Source organism: Dunckerocampus dactyliophorus, chromosome 10 (assembly GCF_027744805.1).
Source record: "Dunckerocampus dactyliophorus isolate RoL2022-P2 chromosome 10, RoL_Ddac_1.1, whole genome shotgun sequence".
Taxonomy (NCBI): Eukaryota; Metazoa; Chordata; class Actinopteri; order Syngnathiformes; family Syngnathidae; genus Dunckerocampus; species Dunckerocampus dactyliophorus.
The window spans coordinates 7,320,920-7,346,206 of NC_072828.1; the positions used below are offsets into that span (position 1 = coordinate 7,320,920).

The window sequence follows — 25,287 nt, forward strand, 5'->3', positions numbered from 1 at the left end:
CTGCAACTAAGCCGACTAGTGTTTGCAATCACACGCAAAAGTGCTTCAATAATCACAGCTGAGGGGATCATATATCACACACACACACAAGCGGAGAGAGAGAGAGCGAGAGAGGGAGAGAGAGGGGCCCCAGGGCCTTTTAAAGAGGCACAACATCATATGTTTGCTTTATCATAAACACACATGACCAGCATTGAAATGAAAGACTTTGACTAGTAATAATAATAATAATAATAATAGCAATGATAATAGCAATAATTTCATTTCATTTTTGTAATGTGTCACAGACGAACATTTTTTTAAAACTTTTTTTTCAACTGTTGCCCCCAGGCCGCACTTTGGACACCAGTGTATTACGGTAATAGTAATAAAGTGAGCTGCAAATGAGTTTAATGGCATCAAATGTAAAATCTCTCTTTCTCTCTCTCTCTCTCACACACACACACACTGTCTCTCTCTCTCTCTCTCACACACACACACACACACACGCACGCACACGCACACACACACACCTATGTGATGCAGCGTGGTGGGCGAAGGTGCTGATTGGACGCTCAGGTTGCGCCGGTGCCGTTTGGACCCCGCCCCTTCTCATTATGTCACATTGCGTGCAAGAAAGCCAAGCATCCCAGCCTTTGAACTTGGCCGATTTTGGCTTCTTCTTCTCTCTTCCTGCTCGCACTTCCAAGCAGCCAGGTGCTCCAGTAGAGAGAGAGAGGAGCGTGCGTGTGAGCGTGTGTGCAGAAAAGGAAGGAGAGACTTTCTTGCCTTCACCTTTTTGTGGATTTTTCTCCGCCAACACGCTTCTTCCTGGACTTTACGTCTCCAAACTCTGGATTCTCTCTTTTTTTTTAAAGTTCTTATTTCCCGCTGCACCCCACCCCCCCACCCCCAGACGTGGCATGCCTGCTATCTCGCACCTGGACAGGTGAACTTGCTTTTCCCCCCTTTCCCGCGCTAACCAGATAAGAACTCCCCCCTCCCCCCATCCCTACCCCAGAAGATGTCCAAACCGGCAGACCACATCAAGAGACCCATGAATGCCTTCATGGTCTGGTCCCGCGGCCAGAGGCGGAAGATGGCCCAGGAGAACCCCAAGATGCACAACTCGGAGATCAGCAAGCGTCTGGGCGCCGAGTGGAAGCTGCTGTCCGAGTCCGAGAAGAGACCTTACATCGACGAGGCCAAGCGGCTCCGGGCTCAGCACATGAAGGAGCACCCGGACTACAAGTACCGGCCCCGGCGCAAGCCCAAGAACCTGCTGAAGAAGGACAGGTACGTCTTCCCGCTGCCTTACCTGGGCGACACGGAGCACCTGAAGGGTCTGCCGGTGTCCGCCGCCGCCGACTCCCTGCTGGGCGCCTCGGAGAAGGCGCGCGCCTTCCTGCCCCCCTCCTCGGCTCCGTACTCCTTCCTGGACCCGACCCAGTTCAGCTCCAGCGCCATCCAGAAGATGAGCGAGATGCCGCACACGCTGGGCACCGGCTCTTTGCCCTACGCCTCCTCGCTGGGTTACCAGAACGGCGCGTTCGGGGCGCTGGGCTGCCCCACGCAGCACACCCACACCCACCCGTCGCCCACGAACCCGGGCTACGTGGTGCCGTGTAACTGCACCGCCTGGTCCGCGTCCAGTTTACAGCCCCCGGTGGCCTACATACTCTTTCCAGGTATGACCAAGACTGGGATTGACCCCTACTCGTCCGCGCACGCCGCTGCCATGTAACACACACCCTCTTTGCAACATGCATGTACATACGACGTGGACGCGCACGAACAGTATTAACAGTCAAGCGTTTGGACTTTAAAAAAAACAAAACAAGTTCCTGATTGGGACTTGGCAGAAATGTAAATGTTTATATGGCAGCCACAAGAAAAGGAGGCCTTTAACTTTATTTATTGTGTACATTTCAATGCTAATATGACCATTTGTGTTGATTATTGATAACATCTTCTTCTTTTTTGTTTTTTTTAGTCCACTTTTTGGGACTCCACAATTCCATCCCGGCTAAATCAAGAGCTTTAGGCTGGGTTATATGCGGGTTATATTGTTTAAATTCATCCCTAAAAAGGCACATAAAACTAGACGCTCTATTTAAGACAACAAAATGAAAAACAATGTTTTGTTGAGCAGTTTTTTCTACCCTGTGATTAAGTGCTATAATAGTTGCACGCTCGTTTTCTTTTTTTAATTTAAATTTTATGATGATTTTAATTTTTTTCTGACAATTCAAGGAGTTTATGTGTATTTTCTATCTAAGATTTAAAAGCTGTCATGTAATCTAGAAGGTTTGACACCTCCTCACCTCCTCTTTGTTCACTTTGTGGAGCAGAGAGAACCCAATAAAGACAATCTGTCTTCACCTACTTGATGCTTATTGGGAGAACACTTCAATACGCTGTGTACTCTTACAAGGACACGTTGGAGACGGCACAATCATTGGTTAAAGTAAAAGTCACGAGGGAAATATAGATACACTTTTACATTTTTGTGGTCAGAAATGACAACCGATATTTACAACTCTAAAATAATTTCTGAAAAAATGTGAACCACAAGGGGGAAATACTTGAAAATGACATGTAAAAATGCATGATCGGAAATGACCAATTTAAAAAGTGAGAAAAAAACGGTGAAAAATGAGTTATGAAGGTTATTATCCTAAAATTATTGCAAAAAATGTAGTTGGTCAGAGAGGACAAAAAAGGTGTAAACGGTTGAGCAGTTTGATGAGGGGAAATACTTCAAATTTGGATACTTTTTCAAATGTCTGCTCAGAAAATGTCTTATGGTTGGTTAACAAATATGATGGAGGAAAATACTACAAAATACAAATATTTACCTGCATATGATCACAACTCAAATTGTTTTTAAAGGTTAGGATAATTTGTTTTAAAAAAAAAATACAAACGATGAGGGGAAAATATTTTGAAATTCTGATTTGGAAAAAAGTCAGAAATGACAAAAACGTTTCAAACGTTGGAACAATTCCTTCAATATTATAAATGAATGTAATACTTCTAAAAAAAAATGTCAGAAATATTTAAACCTTAGAATAATTTGTTAAATGAATGAGGGGAAATACTTCAAAAATATTATTTGAAAATAAGACAAAACAAACGTAAAAGGTTAGAATAATTTATTAAAAATAAATATATATAAAATGATGAGGATGCTGCGCAGAGTTTCCTACACTAGCAGGAAAAAAGACATTCACTTAACCCTCGTGGATCTGCAGGAGGATGCGCGTACACGTTTGGTTGTTCTGAGCTTCCAAGTGGTTGTTGGTGTTTGTTTTGGAGAGGAGACTTTTTGTGGTTTTCATCCCCAGCCCAGGAGAGGCAAGGCAGGGAGGAAAAAAAGAGAGGAGTGGAGGGATGGAGGCCTCCCTGGAGGGATCCCGCCTGTCAGACCCGTTTGACGGCTTCATGGCTCCAAGCAGGGGGGCCCTCTGCTTGGATCTGCCAAGTTGATTCATCATGGAGAGACCACAAAAAAAAAAACAACACACACACACACACACACACAAGTAAAAAGAAATCTTTTTCTTTGTACATCCTGCAACTTGTCTGCACGTTTGATGACTCAGCCAAAAGCCTCACCTTAAAAAGGAGAAGATGACTTGTTCCAGCGTGCGCTCGCTCATTAAGACAAAAGACTTGACACGCACGCAGGAATGAGGCATTCAGATGTGTGTGTGTGCGCGCGTGCGCAGCATTCCCCACCACTCAACTGGGAGTGCATTTCTAATTAAGAATTTAATTTTCCACGTACAAATTGTTGACTTTATCTGTCAGGAACATATGCTGCTGCTGCTTCATGGAGGAGTGGAGGTGCAATCTAGCCCTGGAGGGGGTGGAATTTAGGCAAGGAGTGTGTGTGTGTGTGTGTGTGTGTGTGTGTGTGTGTGTGTGTGTGTGAGACAGTGTCGTAGTTATCAGCAGCTTGTAAATGAAGATACTTGAAGTTGTACACCCCCTTCCCTTCCCCAAAAAGCATCTCAATTCAATTTTCCAATAATTATACATTATTATAATGACTTACATATGTTTTCCTTATTTATTTGAAGTATTATTTCATGCATTGTCTCCAATAAATAACATTTAACGAGAGAGGAAATGACAAAAGAGGTTTTTCACGCTTAAAAAAAAATCTATTTTCTTTTTATCCCCCTCCCACCATAGCACCCCACCCCTTGATGCTTTTAGTCTCCTTATCTCCTTTGCAGCAACACTGACGATAATTGTTTTTTTTTAAAAATATATTTCATTTAGAAGTCATTTATGTGCTTCATTTTTAACTGATGAAAAATCAAAGACCAAAAAAGGGGCGACACTTGAAATTCAAAAGCATGACAAAGAAAAACACAAGCAATTTCTGAGGTGTGTTTCTTTTTCATGATTCAAAGCAGCCACGGGTCATTTAAACAATTGCTTCGCCTTAATGATGTTTAATTAAGTGAGTCATGGAGACAAATGTCGTTTTGCTTCCTGTTTCAAAAGGAGGACACCCAGACATGACGCCGATGTAAAAAAAAAAGAAAAACACACCTATGTGAGAACAGGATAAAAGTGATCTCATTCCAGCATATTAAATATTGTCTCCAAAAGAGCCCAAAAAGGATAAAACCACCCTCGTCTGTATCTGAAATTGAATCTGGGATAGCATTTTGACGGCGGCTAAAAAAAAAAAAAAGTATAAAAAGCGTACAGTTGTGTTGTTTGAAGAGGGGCAGTTTTTATAGAGAGAGGGTTCCTGGATGCTCATTTATTTGAAGGCAAAGAAATGATAAAAATAAAGAAGAAAAAGCTTAGAGAAGAAAAGGAATCACTTTGCACGCCTGTTTAATGTGCTGCGCCAGGCAGGAATGTGATTTACATCCTGCATGCTTTTCCCCACAAAGACACTGCAGGGAATATTTATTTTATATCATATTATCACGCGCACACCTCGTCATGCTCAATCACGTTTTTTCTCTATTAATATGTGTCCCCGCTTCGAAATATTTATTTTTTAATGAAATCTCCTTGAGGATATTTCTGCAGGCTTTGTTTGAATTCTTGAACATATGAACACACACACACGTACAAATTGTCTTTCACTTGTCAACGGATTTTAAATTTGTGCCTTTTTGTGGCACATCGTTTGCTTTTTCATTGTACCAAACTTACACTGTTGTAGGCAGAAAAATGTAAAATACTCATTAGAAATGGCGTTCTATTTAAAATTGCCCCATGTATGCAAAAAATGTAGTTTGACTCCCATTTATATTTTTTTAGAAAACATATACAATTAGGTAATACACACGCACACACACACACACACACACACACCACTGTGTGTATTTAAGAACTATTTTCATTGTCATTTTACACCAAAAATATATACAAATATAATACACAATTTTCCAACGGCATTGTATCATTTATTTTCAATATCATTTGTTGATGCAACACACACACACCCCCCCACACACACACACACACACACACACACACCCTCACTTCATTCATATAGGACGTCCATTTGTCTCCATATTCACCCTTTCGCTCTCTTTAAATATATTAATATCTTAACTGTATTTCCCTCATTGCTGGATTCCCCTCGTGCATGTTTACATCTTCTTTATCATTGTCAGACACCACCATGCTTCCCTGCATACGTACTGTACTTACGAGTGTGTGTGTGTGTGTGTGTGAGAACGTGCACGGTGTGTGCCTCCCATCAACTTCCATCCCATGGGAACATTTGAACGCGAGTGCTAATAATGACTTCCTGTAAGACAGAAGAGACAACATGCTCACGCACATGCACGCACTCCTCCTCTCCCAAGTAAACAAAGTCCTTCAACGGAGGAAGAAGCAATCAGGGCGCGCGTGCATCACTTATTGGACAGCAGCGATGACCTCATCGTGCCATAAATGGACTTAGAGGATTTATTTGTCCAGAGCGAGACAAGTGCGATGATAACCATAGAAGGGGAAATTAAATGTGACTCATCGTGACCTATAGGGAAGTGGTGCACGCGTCCCGGTCCTGGCTGCTCAGTAGAAAATGGCTAAAAGCCAATGAATGAAAAACAAAAACAGCACAACGTGAAGTACAAAGTCTCTGGTTTTGCTTGCTCTTATTAAATACACAGCGACGAACTTCTTTTTACGCTTGCATGGCAGTCAAGAACGGTCGTGTGCTGAATGATCTGTCGCCCGTCGTCATTAGTGAAGTTGCATTCATTTTGCACGAGCGAATGTGTTTTAGATTGGTTTTAGCTTCATCCTCCACAGCGGCTAACTTTTGTGAAAGAAACACTTGTGTGAAAGTCACAAGCGCTAACAAGTGTTGTTCATGATGTTGGCTGGCCCCCGGCAGACCCTTCACTTCCTTAAGCGATATGCAGCCGTGGTGCTGTGAGGAAATGTGTTTGACTTTGACTTGATTTTTTATCTCATACAGCGGCTAACTTCTTTTTACGCTTGTGTGGCAGTGAAGAATACTCACGTTTGTAAGTGCTACAAATCACATGGATTAATGATGCATTTTTCCATTTATTTATGATGAGTGCTATTGGCCAGGGGTGCTGTAAAAAGGGGAAAAGTCAGGACAATCCCAAGGTCCCTTGTCTGCCAAGGGGCCCCAAAATAGGTAATTAATAATAAAATTAGTAATTAATTAGTAATGTGATTTTTTTCATGGGACCCGGAATTCCTGACTGCACCCCTGCTACTGGCTACATGATATGAAAAAAGGAACCATAAAATCACCGTAATTTAGACAAAAACATATTTGACTTTTTTGAGAACATATATGACTTCTTTCAGGAAGCTTTGGATGTGAGAGTACATTGGTGGAGCTCTAGCCAGACTTCCAGGTAAGTGAGAGAGCAGTGGGCGAAACCGATGTCTTCCAGCGCTGAGAAAGGCTGGTCATCTTTTCCGATGAATTGAATTATTTTTCAGGTTCCTAGCTCAGCCTTCTGACTGTCACGCACATACGGGGAGTGTTGTCCGCATGGCTGATTGCTGATGATCACACCGAAAACTCACCATGCTCCTTCAAGTGTTTGTTCTTCAAATGACGAATTGGATTAAAGCTTTTTAACGCGCTACCCCCGCAAGATAGTTTTTGCGGCGTGTGTTGGCAGTTAGGTGACACACGGCAAACATGAATGTTTTTGCTTTGGCATGCCTGCAGCGTGAAGGAAAGTGCGAGGAGGACGCTGCCCAAGATGTTAATTAGGGCGAGACACGACACTGCACGAAGGGATCGCTGCAGGCTGCAATAGTGCGAGCCACAGGTGATCGGCTTTTGTGATTGGTGTTGAAAGGCATCTATCGGCATATGCCGATCACATGATTTTTCATGGAAATCGGCCGATACTGATCGGTGGCCGATCAAGCCGAACATCCCTATTAAAAAGCATAAAATAGTTTAATTACTTTTAAGAAAAGTGCAATGAAAAAATATATGACTATATTGCAATCTACTAACTAATTACATTTTTAGTATGTTACGCTTTTCTGCACTCTGTGTGTTTGCTACCGGCTCTGCCTGTTCATGCCGTTGTTCTATGGCACAAACACGCCAAGATGCAGAACCCAATGCACAGAGTGAACTCCCTTCATGCCTGTTTGGAGGTGATAGACAAGGAAAACAGACACACATGCACACGGCAATATACTGGGGCCGGCAAAATTAACACGTTCATTTGCATTTATTGTGTGATTCATTCATGAATTCATTCTTTTCCTAGGCCTAGTCCCCAAGGCACATTTTTTTTTCAGAATGAGAAATCTTGTCACGGTTTAACATCGCAAGATTTTGTGACACAAGAGCTTGTGACACCCCTAGTTACCCATTATCAAAAGGTGAGTCCTTTTATTTATTTTACTTCTATTTGGTTGCCAAATGTGTAACCGCAGCTGAAGGCACTCGGGCTCTCGGTGGTGCACGTCTCCTGAGCTCTGCGTTGTGTTTGTTGGCGGGAATTAACAAGAGACTTGGAGATTGCTGCAGACGGTGACACCGTTTATTTCCTGGTGTGAGACAATGTGCACGGGTCAATACCGTGAGGCTTGTGTTCCACACTGGGGGGTCACAGGGCTGATGAACTGCAGTGGCCCTACAGTATATACTGTATGTAGCAGAGAGTGAGAGAGGGCGTCATTCAGCAATCACTCCAACCATTGTTAGAAAAAGTGGAATCACACTAACCAAGTAATCCTGTTACATATTCAGCGGCTAACTTTTTCTATTGCGTGACACTTTCTTAGACGCTACAAATCTGTTACCCTAGATCAAAGGGTGAGTCATTTTACTTATTTTAGTTTTATTTAGTCTTCTTCAGCGGCTGACTTCTTTTTACACTTTGATAGTTAAGACCTCTCACTTTCTTAAACTCTACAAATTTGTTACCCTTCTCAAAAGGGTGAGCCCTTTTATTTATTTTAGTTGTATTTAGTCGTCTTATACAGCGGCGAAGTTCTTTTCGCGCTTGACACTTAGGAATGATCAAATGTGACTTGAAACATGGCGTGTACACTGAATACAGCTTTCGCAATGGCCACAGTTTGACCCTGGAACGGATTATTTGTGTTTACATTATTTCCTGTGGAGGGAAAAACTGTTTCCAAATCAGAAACATCTGTTTATGGCTGCTTGTCGTCATGGCGATGTTGTCACAAGGCCATGTTTTGGGAACAGGGCATGAGACCTGCTTCAGGATGAAAGCTATTAAAACCTGGGCGTACACACACGCACACACACAGACACACACACACACGCACGCACACACAATGGTAGCTTCTCACAAATGGTTCAAATGAGATTAATGCTAGCAGGAAGATGGCGTAGCGCCGTGCTGTGGGTTGTAGAGGTGAAAGGTAAAGTCACTTATCAGGAGGAGGATGAGGAGGATGAGGAGGGTAGCACCTCAGGGTCCTGGATGCTGCCTCCATCAGCAGCTCCTCAGTGGATTAGACTAATCAGGAAGCGGCAGCGAGGGGATGCATGGAGCACTTTATCTGGCAAGACAACATGGCGTCCTGAAAAGAGCCTACAGAAACGTTTGCTAATGTTTGCTTGTCGACGTGACAATCTTCCACCGCCGTTAAAAAAGTCGATAGAGCAGGCTTTGATCTTCCTCGTATTGTCTTGTTTTTTTATTTATGTATTTCCATCCTTTTGCTTTACGCCCCCTCTCCATCCAAAACATGTTTGCGGCGCCGGCTGGCTCACGCTGATGGAAGGTAGTCGACAAAGACCCTGAAAGGTATATTTATGAATATTTATCAGACAGATAGCAGCCATTTTCACACTCATGCTAATCTCTTTCTTCAAGGGACGTGGCAGCCCTCCACTCACGCCACCTTTCAAATCCAACTACTTTCATCCAACTTGTTTCACCAAATAATCCCCAAAACTATTGTGTGCCTGGAAAACGTCGAAAAAGTCAGAGAAAGTTGGGGGGGGAAAGAGAAAATGATTCTGTCGTTAATGTCTGCATTGTGCTACTTGATCCGTAACAGTACCAGGGCTGTCCAAAGTGCGGTCCAGGGGCCTTTTTATTGGCCCCCCGCGAACTCTAAAAATAGAATTGATTGATTGTTAATGACATACAATCGTCCCTCACTCTATCACGGTTCGAACATCACTCCCTCTCTCTATCGCAGTTTTTCAAAACTGTATTCATTAATAAATGTTCACTGTTTTGTGGTTGAATACGGCCTATTAGTAGTAAAAAAAAACATGCACTTGTACTTATTCTTGGCTAAATCAACTAACTAAATGAACTAAAATACAAAAACAAGGCAGAAGCAGCATTCTAATTAGTAATGTATTTTACATTGGCCACTAGGTGTCAGCAATCGCACTGGACTCATCACTAGAGTTCACTAGGGAACACATTTACTGTTACACTGCTCCAGCAGGAGTCTAAAAAGGCTTATTTACTCATATTTTGTCTACCATATTGGGTAATACGAATGTAAAGCCATTTAAAGCTGCCATTACAACGTATTGATGTATTGTAACGGCGGAAATACGCTGGAAGTCCAGAAAAAAACAAGAAGGAACTGCTAACGTGTGAGTCTGTTATCTTATTCATGTCTAATATGTCATATTTTCTCTGATTACATCTACTATATTGGGTAATACAAACGTAAAGGTGGCTATAGGGGTGTTATTTCATGTCTTGAGGGCTCTAATAATGTTAAAGACCGTATTTAGAAGATCATAAACAGGTTTTCTATGCCATAACTATGAAAATATTCCATTTATTAATATTGAATCGCACTGCAGAAATTCACTTACCGCGGTCGAGTGTGGAACCAATTAAGAGTATCTAGCGGGGTCTGATTACTTGCTAAATATAGCAACAAAGTGGCTAAGTTGGCTACACTCATCCCTCCTGCTACGTCATCTTCTTCTCTGGCAGACCAGCTGTGTTGTGTGTTTGAGCGGGGGAGAACAGTTGCCGCTAAATCTATTTGCCGCGTTTTTGTGCCTACATTAGATTGGCTTTAGCATCTTTAATATACAGTATGCAGCCCTGGCTTGAAAGGGTTTGGACACCCCTGCTTTACAACCACTGTAGTTCTTGATACTAACAACAGAAATGAAGGAGAATGTGGTCCCCTTGTGTTTAAGTCTTAGGAAGTGGCTGTTGGTATGAAGATGTGTTTGATTCAAGAGGAGACTGAGGGCAGCAAAGTGAAGACTGTGGAGTATACTGCTGCTGTTTGCAAAGCTTGGACGTCACAACAGGGTCACCTAACGTTAGCAAGTGTGTGTATTTTGGTCATTTCCATCAGGGTATTCTTGAACATTATCACCAACAAATGTGTTCAGCCAAAGAGGGAGCAGCAGTGGTTTACGTCACCTGTACGGTATCTGCTTGGAACACAACTCCTCTGACTTGGGCCGTACCACTTGGAGTCAAACTGGTTCAGACGCTTTTGAATCGTGACATCTTTTTTTTTGGAGTAGTGGTTAGCATTTCTGCCTGTCAGTCAGTCAGTCAGTCAGTCAGTCAGTCAGTCAGTCAGTCGTGGCGGCCTGCCACAAATACATGTGGCACTGCCATAATCATAAACACATTGCAACGTGCCTGGCCTGCCAGAGAATAAGAAGACGTATCAAGAGAGATCAACTTTCTCGCTATATTTATCGAGTAATCAGACACTTTAGATGCTAGATTTCAAAAAAGTGACTCAAGACAAATTTACTGAAGAGACTTTTGGCAACTATCACTCTTCTCAACGAGCAGCGGGTCCTGCTGTGGGCCCCTCCCCCATCCAACAGCGCTCACAGGCGGCTCCGTCTTGCTTGTGACAACGGCAAAAATAAGCCACAGAGGAAAGTTTGTTTGTATTTGTAAATATTTGTTTTGCTTTTCGTGATTTGTACTCATTTTTTGCAAATTCATCACGGCCAGTTATGCAATCTATAGCCAATTACATCATTATGTCATCCACCACCGTAACCATGTCTTCTTCTATAAAAGCAGGTTTCAAACAGCACTACTAGGCGTTGTTACCACCTTAAGGAGTATTAGTGGAAGAATCTTTAATCGCTCTGCTTGTCACTATACATAACTGGCATAGATTGATGAACAAAGATGCATTATTTGTAGTAAATCATATAATAATTATAATTAATAATGATCTGTGGGACACCTGATGAGCTGTCATGGCACACTAATGTGGTTTTGAATCACTGCCAAGGCTGCCGTTCTGCCCCAGTTTTGATGTTTCCTCCCTGGGGAAAAAATTACCCCGTCAGTGAAATAAATGGTAAATAAAGTCCAAATATTTGCGATAATGGCATCGGGAAGCACCTGAAGGCTGAATGCTCGACAGTCTGAAAGCTGTCTGATATCTCCGTCATCTGCTGCTCCGCTTCCTCAAGCCCGCACCCGCGTAATTAGCCTTCATAATCAACGCTGTAGCGCTTTGTGGCCGTGATAATGTTCCGCTGCGCTAACTGGAGGAGGCCAATCAATACAACCAATCCAAAGATTAGCGCATTGTTCGCTCGCCTGCTTCTTCTGCAAATTATCTCTGCCGCGTGCAAATGATCGCGCGTTGGAGGACGTTCACGTGCGCCACTCAAGGGCGTTCGCCGTTGGACAGGCGACGCCGCTGAAGCGTCACGATGCTGACAGCTGCTTTATTTGGTACTCTATTGTCAACAGTGTTTCATAACTTTTACTGAGCCACGGCGCGTGTTTTACATGAGAAAAATCTCACGGCACAAACAAAAATGTCACAAAAGTGACTTCTTCAGTTGTACGAATGGCAACATGTGGATACACGGGTTAATTAAGCACCTCCTGCCGTCTAGGGGATGATTAATTAATTGTTTTGCCTGTCACTATACTTTACTACGATGAACAAAGATACATTATTTCTAATAAAGAATTTTCTGACCAATTAAGTGAAATTGGATCATTTCCTGATGTTCCCTCACATGACAAACATGTTCCGCAGCACAGTGGTTGGGAACACCGGCGTTTTTTAATATGGGCTCATTCTCTAGGATGCAAAAAAATGATTCATATTTATTTGTGCTCAATGTGCTCAAGGATCATTCCTGTTAACCCTCTCATTTTCCCTGGAAAACTTCTGGATTTTGTCCTTTTTTTCCCCATCCCCATAATTTTCTGAAGATTTTCAAATGCAAATGTTACGGTGGCTGAGTCACACAGACGACAGGGTAAGGAGATCGGGAAGATCTGGGTTTGAATCTCCGCTGGGCATCTCTTTGTGGAGTTTGCATGTTCTCCCCGTGCGTGCATGGGTTTTCTCCGGGTACTCCGGTTTCCTCCCACATTCCAAAAACATGCATGTTAGGTTAATTGGTGACTCTAAATTGTCCATAGGTATGAATGTGAGTGTGAATGCTTGTTTGTCTATATGTGCCCTGCCATTGGCTGGCGACCAGTCCAGGGTGTACCCCGCCTCTTGCCCGATGTCAGCTGGGATAGGCTCCAGCATACCAGCGACCCTAATTAGTATGAGCAGCATAGAAAATGGATGGATGGATGGTTACAGTCAGGACATGTGTGTCAGAAGGGCGCCCTCTACAGGCAGAATGCTGACGTCCGCCCCATACTGCTCACATGGAGTAACCAAATGAAGTAAAGGAGGGGTTGTGTTCTCAGTTTAATTAGAAGGTAAAAAAAATACATTCCAAAAGAAACAGCTTAAAAATAAAATACATTTGATTGGTTAATATTGTACGATATTGAATAAAATGGTGTGAAAAAGTGAAGCCCCCTTCCTGAAAGTCAATGGCAACACAACTGAACACAAAATGCAGTTTTTAAATGAAAGTTTTTATTATTAAGGGAGAAAAAATCCAAACCTACATGGCCCTGTGGGAAAAAGTGATGTTGCAGCCCCCCAGAAAGAAAATAATTGAGATCTATCAGTGTGGAAAAGGTTATAAAGCCATTTCTAAAGCTTTGGGACTCCAGCCAACCACAGTGAGAGCCATTATCAACAAATGTTGAAAACATGGAACAGTGGTGAACCTTCCCTGGAGTGTCCGCCCAACCAAAATGACCCCAAGAGCTCAGCGACGACTCATCCAAGAGGTCACAAAAGACCCCACAACAACATCCAAAGAACTGCAGGCCTCACTTGCCTCAGTTAAGGTCAGTGTTCATGACTCCACATAAGAAAGACACTGGGCAAAAAACAGCCTGCATGGCAGAGTTCCAAGATGAAAACTGCTGAACAAAAAGAACATTAAGTCTCGTCTCAAATTTGCCAGAAAACATCTTGATGATCCCCAAGACCTTTGGGAAAATACTCTGTGGTCTGACGAGACAAAAGCTGAACCTTTTGGAAGGTGTGTGTCCCATTACATGTAACGCCGCATTTCAGAAAACATCAGACCAACAATAAAATATGGTGGTGGTGGTGTGACGGTCTGGGGCCGTTTTGCTGCTTCAGGACCTGGAAGACTTGCTGGAAGACTCAAAATATGTGTGTCCCATTACATCTGGCGTAAAAGTAAGCCCACATTTCATAAAAAGTGATGAGTAAGTGCCAACAAAACATCATGGGAAAGAGAAAGTCGAAGCCATCAGGGGCACAATTCTGAAAGAAGAGAAATGCACTAAGAGGAGACAAGGACCAAAGATAAAGGTATGGAGCTACAGTATATCACCACTTTATGCTTGCCATTTTATATAATGAATGTGATCAAATAAGCTAATGTCACTTCGTATCTAATGTGATATAACCATGGTGATTTCTGGAATGTGCACAGGGCGTCATTGAGGAAGAAGAAAAAAAACCCAGTTAAGTGTCTTGTCGAATAAAAGGGACAATTCATGTGGCTATAGATTATACAGACTATATGATGGGTGTGTGGAAGGCTGGTCTTGCACTATTTTTTCCATTTTTGCTGTAATTTCTGTTGTGATTGTACCTTGTATTTTTTAGAATGTGTCCCACATAAATAAATTGGAAAAAAAAAGAGTTGCAGGATACAAATGGCCCTTTGGATACCTCGGCTCCAGCCATTTGTGAGCAGTTTTCACACGGTTTTTCAAAAATATGATCAAAATGATTTGTTATTATCAAAAATGAATAATAAATCATGCTGTTTTGTGGTTGAATACGATAAATTATTAGCCAATAAATATGCATATTCAAGCAAATGTTACTTTTTTGCCAAAATTAAGCTTTTTCAAGCATAAAAATGGCTAAATGAAGTGAAATACAAATGTAAGCATTCAAAGGCGTGATATGTAGTATTCTACACTGTTTGAACGATCTCACAACAGGCACAATAATGGCTAATAAAAATCCCTAATAAAAACACGGGTTCCTGTTGCAGCTGTAATCCACGTCCAGCTGAAACTCAACTCTGAACACCAGATGCCACTTCCTGTCCTCCCCCGAGCAATGGAGCACATTTACAGCAACACACACGAGCACAAGTCTTGTTTATGTCTTATTTACTCTTATTATGTCTACAATACTGGGTCCTAGGAGTGTAAAGGTGACCATAGAGGTGTTATTTCATGTCTAGATGGCTCTAATGTTAAAAACATTGAGAAGATTGGAAAGGTTTTCTATGCGCTAACTATGAAAACATTCTGTTTGTAAATAAGGAAACCTACTTGGCGGAAATTCACTGATCACGTCGGGGTCTGGAACCAATTAACGAGTGATAAACGAGGGATTACTGTATTCCATTTGAGACACAGCCATGGAGCAATGATTGAAGAGCACTGACATAAAAATACTTTGAGTACTGTCGGGTTAGCACCTTTGGTGTCTGCTATCTCGGGCATGTTGTATTGGTTTGCATTAAAAATCCTGCAGGTTTGTGCATCGTAGAAAGAATTCTAACTGATAGACATTTCATGAACACCGTGACTGGTCGTTGATGGACAAGGAACGTCGTGTCTTTGACGTTTGGTGATCTTCAGAGTATACAATACAATACTCTTTGAATGAGAGCTGTGACAAAGAAAATAAGAATACTTGCCGTGTCTTGGACAGCGAATGTGCATATTTAAAGTTGTCTTGTAAAAAGTGCAGGGGCGTAGCTACAGCCACTTTTAAGGGTGCGGCAGGTGGCCTCAGCTCCTCACCGTCATGGCCTCTTTTGTCTGTGTGGAAAATGTCAAGGCGTAATTGATATTTCTCAGCGGGCGCGTTATCTCTGTGCCATGTTTCAGCGCTTGTGATCGCGCTCCTCGCTGACCTTTTAGCACGCCGAGCTTTCTTTTGGATTTCGGCGGGGCAGCTTTCATTTGAGACCGTTTTCTCTTTCCTTCCCGTCCTGGCGCCTCTTTGACGGGCAATTTATTGGCCACACCCATGTTTTTAAACGTGTTGTTTGATCCCTGTCATTGTGTTCCTGCTGCATCACGGCGAAGGAAAAAGTCTTTCTTTGCTTTTAGAACATCAGCTTATTGTGTTTTAAGTACATGATGTGGAAGCTTCATATGAAAATGGCCTCAGGTGTGACGTAAAAAAGGACACGTAGTTGTTGTCTTTTTCCCAGCGTTCCTTCGTAAATGCTAGATTTTCATGATACGTCCTGCTTGAACCTTGTCCCCAGCGCGTCCCCGCGGGCCTTATCTCTCTGTCCTCCGCAGGGGACCCTCGCCTCCAGCCTCGGATTCCTTCGACAGCAGCAATTCCTCAGCTCAGGTCACCACAAAGTCCTGATTCGGCCACTTTAGCCAGCCGCCCTCTTAGATAAGTCACTAACGTCGTCAATAAGCATCTTTTTAGATCAGCTCATGTGCTGCTTGTGCATCAAAACCTGCTGAATGAACATGCTTGCATGTTTATTCAAAGACCTCAAGAGGGAAATAACACTGCGACTTTGACAAACTCTCAAAGTAAAGTCTCTCTCGCTCTCTCGCTCTCTTTTTTAAATAACCACGATTTAATCATGTGGTTGACACTTCATCAGGTGCACCAATACAAGAGCTTTTATCATCAATTCCGCATTTAAAAAAATGTATCGTGTTTTTTTAACATTATTTCATCATTTTCTTTAACACTGCACAAGCTGTATACTGTCTTTTTAAAAAACTAAAAATCCTGTTTGCTTACTTTACTTTTTTGCAACATGTTTCTTACCTTTTACTCCAGCATCTCATTATTTCTAAATTTATCCTTCATTTTTACTCATTCTATTTATTTTATATTTACCATTAATTCTCTTTATTGTTATTTTATTTAATCTTATTGCATTTTTATTCTTATTTCATCTTGATTTTAACATCTTTATTTCCATGCTTTCCACAGGCTATATACCCTTTTTTTTTCTTTTTACTCATGTTTGCTTTTTAGTATTTTATTTTGTTATCTTTCCTGAACACTACACAAGCTATGTACAATCTTTTTTTTTTTAATAAAATGATCCAATTTGTTTATTGTTTATTTTTTTTCAACACCTTTGTCTTCTCTTTATTTCTTCATCACTGCTTATACCCACTATTTCTTTAAATTAATTGAGCATTTTTATTAATTTTTACACCAGTACTAATTACTTTATTTATTCTAAATGATTTTATTTTATATTTATCAATAATATGATTTATACTTACTTTATCTACTCTTATTACATCTTTATTTTAATATCTTTATTTTCCTCTAACACTGCACACAAGCTATATACTGTACTTTGGTGTTTTTTTCAAATTTTTGCTTAGTATTTTATTTATTTTCTCTCTTTCCTTCATCACTGCATAAGCCATCTATCCTCTGCTACACAGTCGCTATTCTTTTCTCTTTAATTATAAAATGGTGACACTTGGAAGTGAAGAAACTTGAAAAGAATACATGAATTCTCAGTAATAGATATCGAGAAGGGGTGGGATTACTGTTTCGTACTCCTTTTCAGAAATGGTGAAGTGTGCAAATGTAGTCATGTGATGTTCCTTGATGTATTGTAACTCATTAATCATGTTTGAAACAAATAATCCATACCGCACCATACAGTTGCTATATCTGATCATATATAAAAGAGTGGAAACAAAATGCACCATAATGACCACATCAAGCCTTTTCGAGGACAATAAAGTCGTTTAACAATAATTAAAATGGATAATTTGTAATAAAATAGCTTTCTTACTTAAAAAAAAATGCTTAAAAAAGCTTTCTGGCTTGGAGACATCCTAGGGTTCTACGTGGTTTTTATATAGTGAGGCCTGAGGCGTTCATTTTGACTTCTTAAGTTACCAAAGATGGCCCCGTAGTATATAAAGGGCCACAAAAGAGTTTTAAAATTGTTTTGTGTAACATTCTCCTGCAAATGTGACGACATCCAAGAATGATGTCGTTTTAGTGTTCTATCATACATTTTGGTGTTATTCCTGCCCAGCTTGTCCCAATTCAGTCCCTGATGAGTTTGTTATGAGGTGTGTGTGCAACTGTTGTCATTCCCCGAAGGAATCAATGGCTTGGCTGCATTTGCAATCCCCTTTTCAAATGCAAAACTCAGCTTCTTCTTTTAGATGTGTCAGAATGTGCCCAATTACAACATTTGTTTTTTTTTTTCATTTCAAATAAAAACTCTACAGATGCCGAAACTCTGCTGTACCATGTTCAAAAAACGAACATGCGACCTCCTGCAAACTTGAGTGAGAAATCAAACGAGTGGCATTCCTGACGGCCTTGCAGTGGTGTATCATTAGCATTCATTATAGTCCCATAAGCCCTGGTAATTACAGGCCCAAGTGCAGGGAGGAATGGCAGTTTACACTGCTGGTAATTTGATTTGCATCTACGCTATTAACTTCTTTTGTGCGTGTTTATGTGCCGTGGCAGAACACAAGTGCCATTTGGCTGCAGGCTGTAGGAGGGGAGAAAAAGAAGAGGAAGAAGAAGAAGAAAAAAAGGCTTTTAAATTCTAAGATTGAGCTGCCTTTGCTTTCAGTTCTCAGTCTGCTGAAGCGCAGACTGTATTTTGTACGACGTCCTGTTTCTTGAACAACCTTTTCCCATGACAAGATACTCGGGTTATCCTTAATATCAGGTACACCTGCAAACATTACAACTGTATTGCATCATGCTGAGAGCTCTTTCCAATATTTTAAGCAGAATGATATAAACAGCTCTTATGATTTATTTATTGAACCTTTGTTATGCCCAGTGGTGATTTTTGGTATGGGACACATTGGGCAATTGTCCAGGGCGGCATTCTCGATGAGGTGTTGCATTTTGCTAATTTCCTTTTCAGGTCAGAATATGCGTGTCAGAGGGGCACCCTCTACAGGCAAGATAGCCACGCCCCCTATACAACCAAACCAAGTAGCGAGTGGGATGAGTGGGATGAGTTCACAGTTGCACCTCAGTCAGGCTAATTAGAAGGTAAACAAGTAAATTACAAGTTAAATTACTAAGAATAAAAAATATATATGATTACTATTGTATAATATTGAATATAAAAGCTATTTCTCTCCAAAAATGTTAAAGTGGGGTCTTGCACAAGGTAGCACTAGCTCCGTCTACGGCATTGCAATCAACTGAAGAATGCCCGGTGCTACTGTGCATTGTGTGCACCTGACCTTGTTGCCTCCACCAACAAGCGTATGTGTGCTCCATTTTGATTTATTTCCACTTTTGGCCACATGGGTCACTAAGATGCTAATGGCATTGTCACGTCTTGTGGTGTTGGTGTTGACCCCAGGATGTGAAAGATGAGACCCGATTACAGGTAAAAATGCATATTTATGAATTATAGCTCCTAACAAAGAGCAGTTCTGCGACAAACGACAATACTCCGACAAACATCTGAACTAAAGAGGAGCGTAACTAAAATTAGCAGCAGGTGCAAGAGAAAAGCAAAGCAGGGAAACAAAGAACGGAGCAGAAACGTAAGTAATACCAAAATAAGGGCATGAAACAGGAACTACAACATAAAAGGGAAAATAAATCCAACAGTCATGCAGGCTAACTCACAGAGCTTGACAGGTATGGTCCGTCCTAGAAAATGTCTGGTGAACCAGGAAGTAGTCTGCCATACAAACAAATACAGTAGTCACCTGTAGTCACCACACCTCATTTATTGCGGTTTATTGGTTCCAGACTCAACCGTGGTAAGTGAATTTCCACAAAGTAGGATCCCTTATTTATTAATGGGATACATTTTCTTATTTAGGGCATAGAAGACCTGTTTAGGACAGTTTTTACAGTTTTTAACATTATTAGAGCTCTGTAGACATAAAATAAACAGCCCCCTTCTGGAGTAAGACCAACAGGAATTTGGAAAGACCACAATGCTCAATTGAAGTAGGCTGTGATCCTCTTCTCCAAAAACCTAGGAATTCGCTCAAAAGTGGATCATCCTCGACCAGGTAGAGCGGAAATTAAAGACTGTGCTGCGTTGCACGGGCGTATCCACCTGCTGGAGTGCAAGTGGCACAGAGCTACCTGGCAGCACACTGGTGACCACATCAGATGTTGTCAGGGCTGCCTAGACAGGGCATCTGCGTTCCCATTGCTGCGATATTTCAAATTCAAACGCAGCAAGTTGCGCAGCCCACCGGTGTTCCGAGGCCCCAAGCTTAACCGACTGGCAGTAGCTCAGCGGGTTGTTATCACTCTACTATACACTGTACACTTATTCCCCAGCAAGTACTCCTTGAACTTCTTGGTCATGGCCCACTTGAGAGCAAGAAGTTCCAGGTTTATGGACTTATTGTTGGTTGTGTTGCGCTCAGTGGGCCGCAGACCCCGACTTATATAGCCGTATATAAGTCGTATGCCATCCCCTGTTTCCTGGGAGAGCACTGCACCGAGCCCGTTGTAGCTAGCATCTGTCTCTAAAATAAAAGGGCGTGAAAAATCAGCATAGTACAGGGGCAGAGACTAGCTCGGCCCGAAGGGCATCAGCGCTGCCCTCACACTGGGGAGTCCACGCTTCACCCAGGGGCTTCAGCGACCTCTTCTTGGTCTTAGTACCTGCAAGGGTTCTATTTTACTCAAGAAAAAGATATGCCATGTTACACATATGGGTTGATATCGGAATCGGAAATTGAGACAATACCGACATCCCGGTTATCGGTAAAAAAAAGCCAATATCGGACATCCCTAATATATGCTATGTTTATATTTTAATATATAAGTCACGGGCCAGCCAAACTATGAAAGAAAGTGTTACTTATAGTCCGGAAAATATGGTAATTCCTGAGAACTTGAATTTTGACAGTGTCGTGCTGACCTAAAAATTCCTGTCATTACGCACAATATTAACAGTACTTTCATCTTCTTCTTCACTTTGTTTGAATAGTGAACCGCAACATCTGGGTTCTGACTATGCACTGCATTTTGCCGTACTTCACTGTGTTAACGCGCAAAAGACTAAGTGTACATATGGAAGTGCGCCAAATGTAGTTTCGGCCGTTGTTTTACACCGTATGATGTTTTGCTGTATTACATCGCCAACTAGAGGCCTGGCATGCACGTTACAGTGCTCTCACCCATTGTTGCAGCAGACAGAAAACCATCCATTCCTGCTGGGGCGTTGTCATGTAAGCGTCCTCTCAGGCTTTTGTTTGTTAGCAACATGAAAGCCACAGCACGACTTCCCAGGTTGCTCATGGGCTCGGTGCGTGCGCGTGCATGTTCACTCACCTCCGTCTTTATTTTTGTCTTTGTCTTAATAAATGCCAACGGCCATGCCGCCACCGTCTGCAGGATCCAGTTCTACAAGGGCACAAATACCTCGCAGAATCTGAAAAGAGTCGTTCTCGTTACTCCGACGAGCGACTGGAGAATGGAGACGCCCACTCCCCACCCCCCAAAAAAATAAAAACCCGATGAGCTGATGAGGTCGGTGGGTTAAGACGGCGCTATTGTGGGCCAGACAATGACATCCTATTTACCTGCCGGGGTTGCTCTTTCTTCTGCGTGACCTGAGTGAAAAGCACACCTTTTGTGTGCTTCACAAACAGGCTCAGCGTTCAGATTGGCTCGGGTGCCCCTACTAACACAAACACAATGCAGCTTCACACTGAAAATTACCTTTTTTTTGGAGATGGACATTTTTTTTTTTAAATGAGTGTGTGCAAGCTTGCTTGGCGTTAGATCTGCTTGAATCCACAAACAGAGATCTATTAATAAAAAGGTCGTTTTAAGCATTTTTAGACCGTCGTGAGACAGGTTAGTTTTCCCCTACTGATGATGCGTTGTTGTAATAGTAATCCTGCTCGGTTCGGGGTAGTAGAGGTATTTCATCAGTGCTGGCCAAGCGGTTCCTCCTGGAACACGGTCTATTGAGAGTCTTCTTGATGCTTTTGGACCAGGTCATCTACAGCACATACCTCTACCGCACTGCTCAAGTGTGCTCCCGGTACAAAGGCTAGCAACCTCTGTGCCAATAATCACCTTGCTAGAGAACCTAAACTCAGGAGAAGGATACGTGTGGTTGGATGACTCAGCGTGTTGCAGGGAACTAGGCTTGCTAGAGCACTTGTGATTTATGAGCTGGTTGGATCCTTAAACTGCCGGAGAACAGTGTAATAAGACCTGGTTTTGGTGGGGAGTAGTTCTTCACATGGGTTTCCAGCCATTCATGCTCTTTTAAATACATGAGGTGTAATCTATTAGCCACCCAGGATGCTCTCTCTCTGAGCAGCAGCGAACTATTTGATTAGCCTAATTTGGAACTGAATTAGCCATTGTTTGCTTTTGTAGAATACATTTTAAAAAAAGCATTCAGTACAATATAAGACCTTTGTAAGTCCACTTCATTCCCACTATGACTTTTTAAACATTTAATTGTACCGGGATATTAAGGAATATCTGTCAAAAGTGTCCATCAAACGTGCATTTTCTCGATCAATCGCAGTCTGGTATGCGGAAGATGCGAGCACAGTGAAGTCAAGAGCCAATCATTGCTTCTTTTATTTTTATAAAACAGAAAAAGACACCCTGACTTTATGAACCAGGTGTTTTAACTGTGCACTCTTCTGTATGCATTTATTTTTACATGTATTTATTTGTTCATTTTTAAATGTAGAGTCGTCCCTCGTTTATCGGGTGAATTGGTTCCAGACCTGACCACGATAAGGGAATTTCAGCAAAATAGGATTCCATTTTTATTTTTGTAGAGTTCAGAAAACCTAATTAGGACTTTCTGAATATGTTTTTTTTAAACATTATTAGAGCATGAAATAACACCCCTATAGTCACCTTTACACTCCTATTATTATTTGTTTACACCACACCACGCTGAAAACCCACAGCATTTCCGTATGTGGAATTAAATTATGGAACGGATTGAGGAAGGAACTCAAACAATGTACAGAGATGAGCACATTCAAAAAACAATACAAGCAGTTGATGTTTGCTTAATACAAGGCAGAAGAGTCTTGATCATCACAATGATGTTCTGTCATGCTTGTTTTTTATTTTTATTATTTATTATGACACTGATTATTATATAAAAATATGACAAGGAATGCAGGAAGTGAATAATACAACATATGGAATGGATGGGGGGTAGGATTAAATAAGCTTTGCTTCTTCCTACTCCTTTTGGACATGTGGAACTGTGAAAGGATGATTCATGAGATGTATTCCATTGTAACCTTCATGCATGTTCAAATAAAATTAAACCAAACTAAACTAAACCAAAGCAGGCTATGGGATCACTGCAGGGACATAAGAGACGGCCGCCCCTCCTAGCATATAGCAAGCTACTGAGCTAACTAGTTAGCTTCCAGTTTATTTATTCTAAACTCAAGAAAGTGTTTCAAACGGAGTGGGAAGGAAGGACAAAGAAAGAAGCCAAAAACTTACGACTTCCACATGGAATGGAATGAAGACTTTTTTTTTTTTTTACTCTATCATGTCGGACATGCGATGGCTGACTGGCTACATGCAGTGTTAAGGTAATGTAATGTACTGTCATGTCTCATTAATCTTTTGTGTCATTACTGATGCCTAGTGACTAGAATGCTACATATTGCTTGTCTTTCAAGATTTTTTGACTAGTAGTCAACCACGAAACAGCGATCATTTATTAATTAGTTCATTTTTGAAAAACCGCGATAGAGCGGTTGATGTAGCAATGGACGACTGTATTTATTTCTTAACAGTGCACTCTTAAAGAAAACTGGGAGGAGTCTGCACTGCACCGTCCACGCTAACGTTAGCGTGCGCTCTTTTTGTTTGTGTCATTTCTAGCCGTGCATCCTCAAATGTTACCATGCCGCAGCAATGTTGAATTTGCTCGACCGGTGTTGGAAATAACTTTGTTTCTGTTTTTGTACCCAGTAATCTAATTACTGCTTACAATGCTGTTACCATTACCGACATGGAACCTGGTGCTTTATGCACTGATGTCTAAGAACTGCTGCTCACATGTGACGTTCGCGAATGAGTCCAGTTTTTTAAAGTGAAAAAAGAGAACCGATTTTCAGCTGGAAACGGTCAAATATTTTATCGTTTCAGCCTTTCATCCACACCGCAACACGGTTTTGTTATCTTGAAACAATATTTTTTCAAAACGGCTTCCACACTGGGAAAATCTGATAACGGCGCCTCGTTGCTTCCGTGTGGACAGCAAACCACTACTTTCTGGTACTATCGAATCCTACTTCACGGAAATCCACTTACCGCGGCCGGGTCTGGAACCAATTAAACGCGATAAACGAGAGAGACGACGATGAACAACTCTTCTGGTAGGCGACTGTTTTACACAAACTGTTCGGCACTGTTTGGGAAAAAAGCATTTATTTAATTAAAAGTTAAAAAATATCTTTCTGTGTAGTAAATATCGCATGTTACAGTGTGGACACCTGCGGCTTATAGAGAGATACGAATGTATGTACAGATCTTTTTTCTCTCTAAATTTAGTGGAAGGCGCATTCAAGTCCGGAAATTACGGTCATAACTATAAATGACTTTTTTAAAGTCAACACTGCGCGCGACCTATCTGGGATGCACAGTGGTTTTACGTCAACGTTGTGGTTTTGGCTTGGCACACTCCGTAGCACCTGCAAAGCCGTTAGGGCTGAGTAGGAACTGTAAAAGTCATCAAAGGGGCCAAAAGGGAACGTTGAAAGTGTGGTCTAAATGGAAAGTGTTTGAAGGACGCTTCTGGAAGCCAGTGGAGATACTTGTTAAAAACATTGACATCATAAAACATGCCGTCATTGACCAAACTATCTGATATTTGTTCTGAATTTCACTCGTCAGTCATTACTTAAGTTACTGCTAAGTCTATAATGTTCGGCACTTTTTCTACTCCTGTATTTATGTACTCAATTGTCTTTAATGTTAGTTTATTAAAGTATCTATTGGCATTGGCTGCCCCCGCATATAGGCCAATTTCTTTTCTGTGCTTTCAATTGTACATTTTATTTATTTTTTTGGTGAGATCTTCTGTTGGGGAAAAGAATGCTGCAGCTATGAGTCCAGCAGAGGGCGCTGTCTCAAGTCAAGTCCAACAACATTTTCCAGCAGGAAGATGCTTTGTTCTGTAACGGCACATCAAGTATAATACTGAATACTGTATACCTCGGAATTGTTCCTGAATGCATTTATTTACTGTTTTTGGGGTTTTTGTGGGTGTGTCCATTATTTGCGGTTTTCAAACAAGCACAAAGCCAACAGTGGTTGTCCTTGAAAAACATTTAAGCTTGTTGTTTGGTGAGCTTTGCAACGGCCGTTATGAAAGACACCTGACCCACACACCCTTCTCCCACCAAAAATACCCCTCCCCACTTTTCTTGGTCCTCCATCTAGCATCTCGGCCTAATCCGCCGCTAATGGTTAGCAATGGAGGCCCAGAGGAGGACTCAGTCG

At 41.7% G+C, this 25,287-nt stretch overlaps 1 protein-coding gene across 1 annotated transcript; it reads left to right on the plus strand.

Moving 5' to 3' along the window:
- The first annotated feature begins 618 nt into the window (after window positions 1–618).
- sox14 (SRY-box transcription factor 14) lies at window positions 619–25,287 on the plus strand. Its single transcript, XM_054790767.1, has 2 exons — window positions 619–10,075; window positions 25,228–25,287. Exon 1 carries the CDS (start codon window positions 1,004–1,006, stop codon window positions 1,721–1,723), a length of 720 nt encoding a protein of 239 aa, XP_054646742.1. The 5' UTR covers window positions 619–1,003; the 3' UTR covers window positions 1,724–10,075; window positions 25,228–25,287.

Bases quoted from the DNA above. Each gene is read 5' to 3' on its own strand.
- sox14 (XM_054790767.1), top strand. From the start codon at position 1,004: ATGTCCAAACCGGCAGACCACATCAAGAGACCCATGAATGCCTTCATG.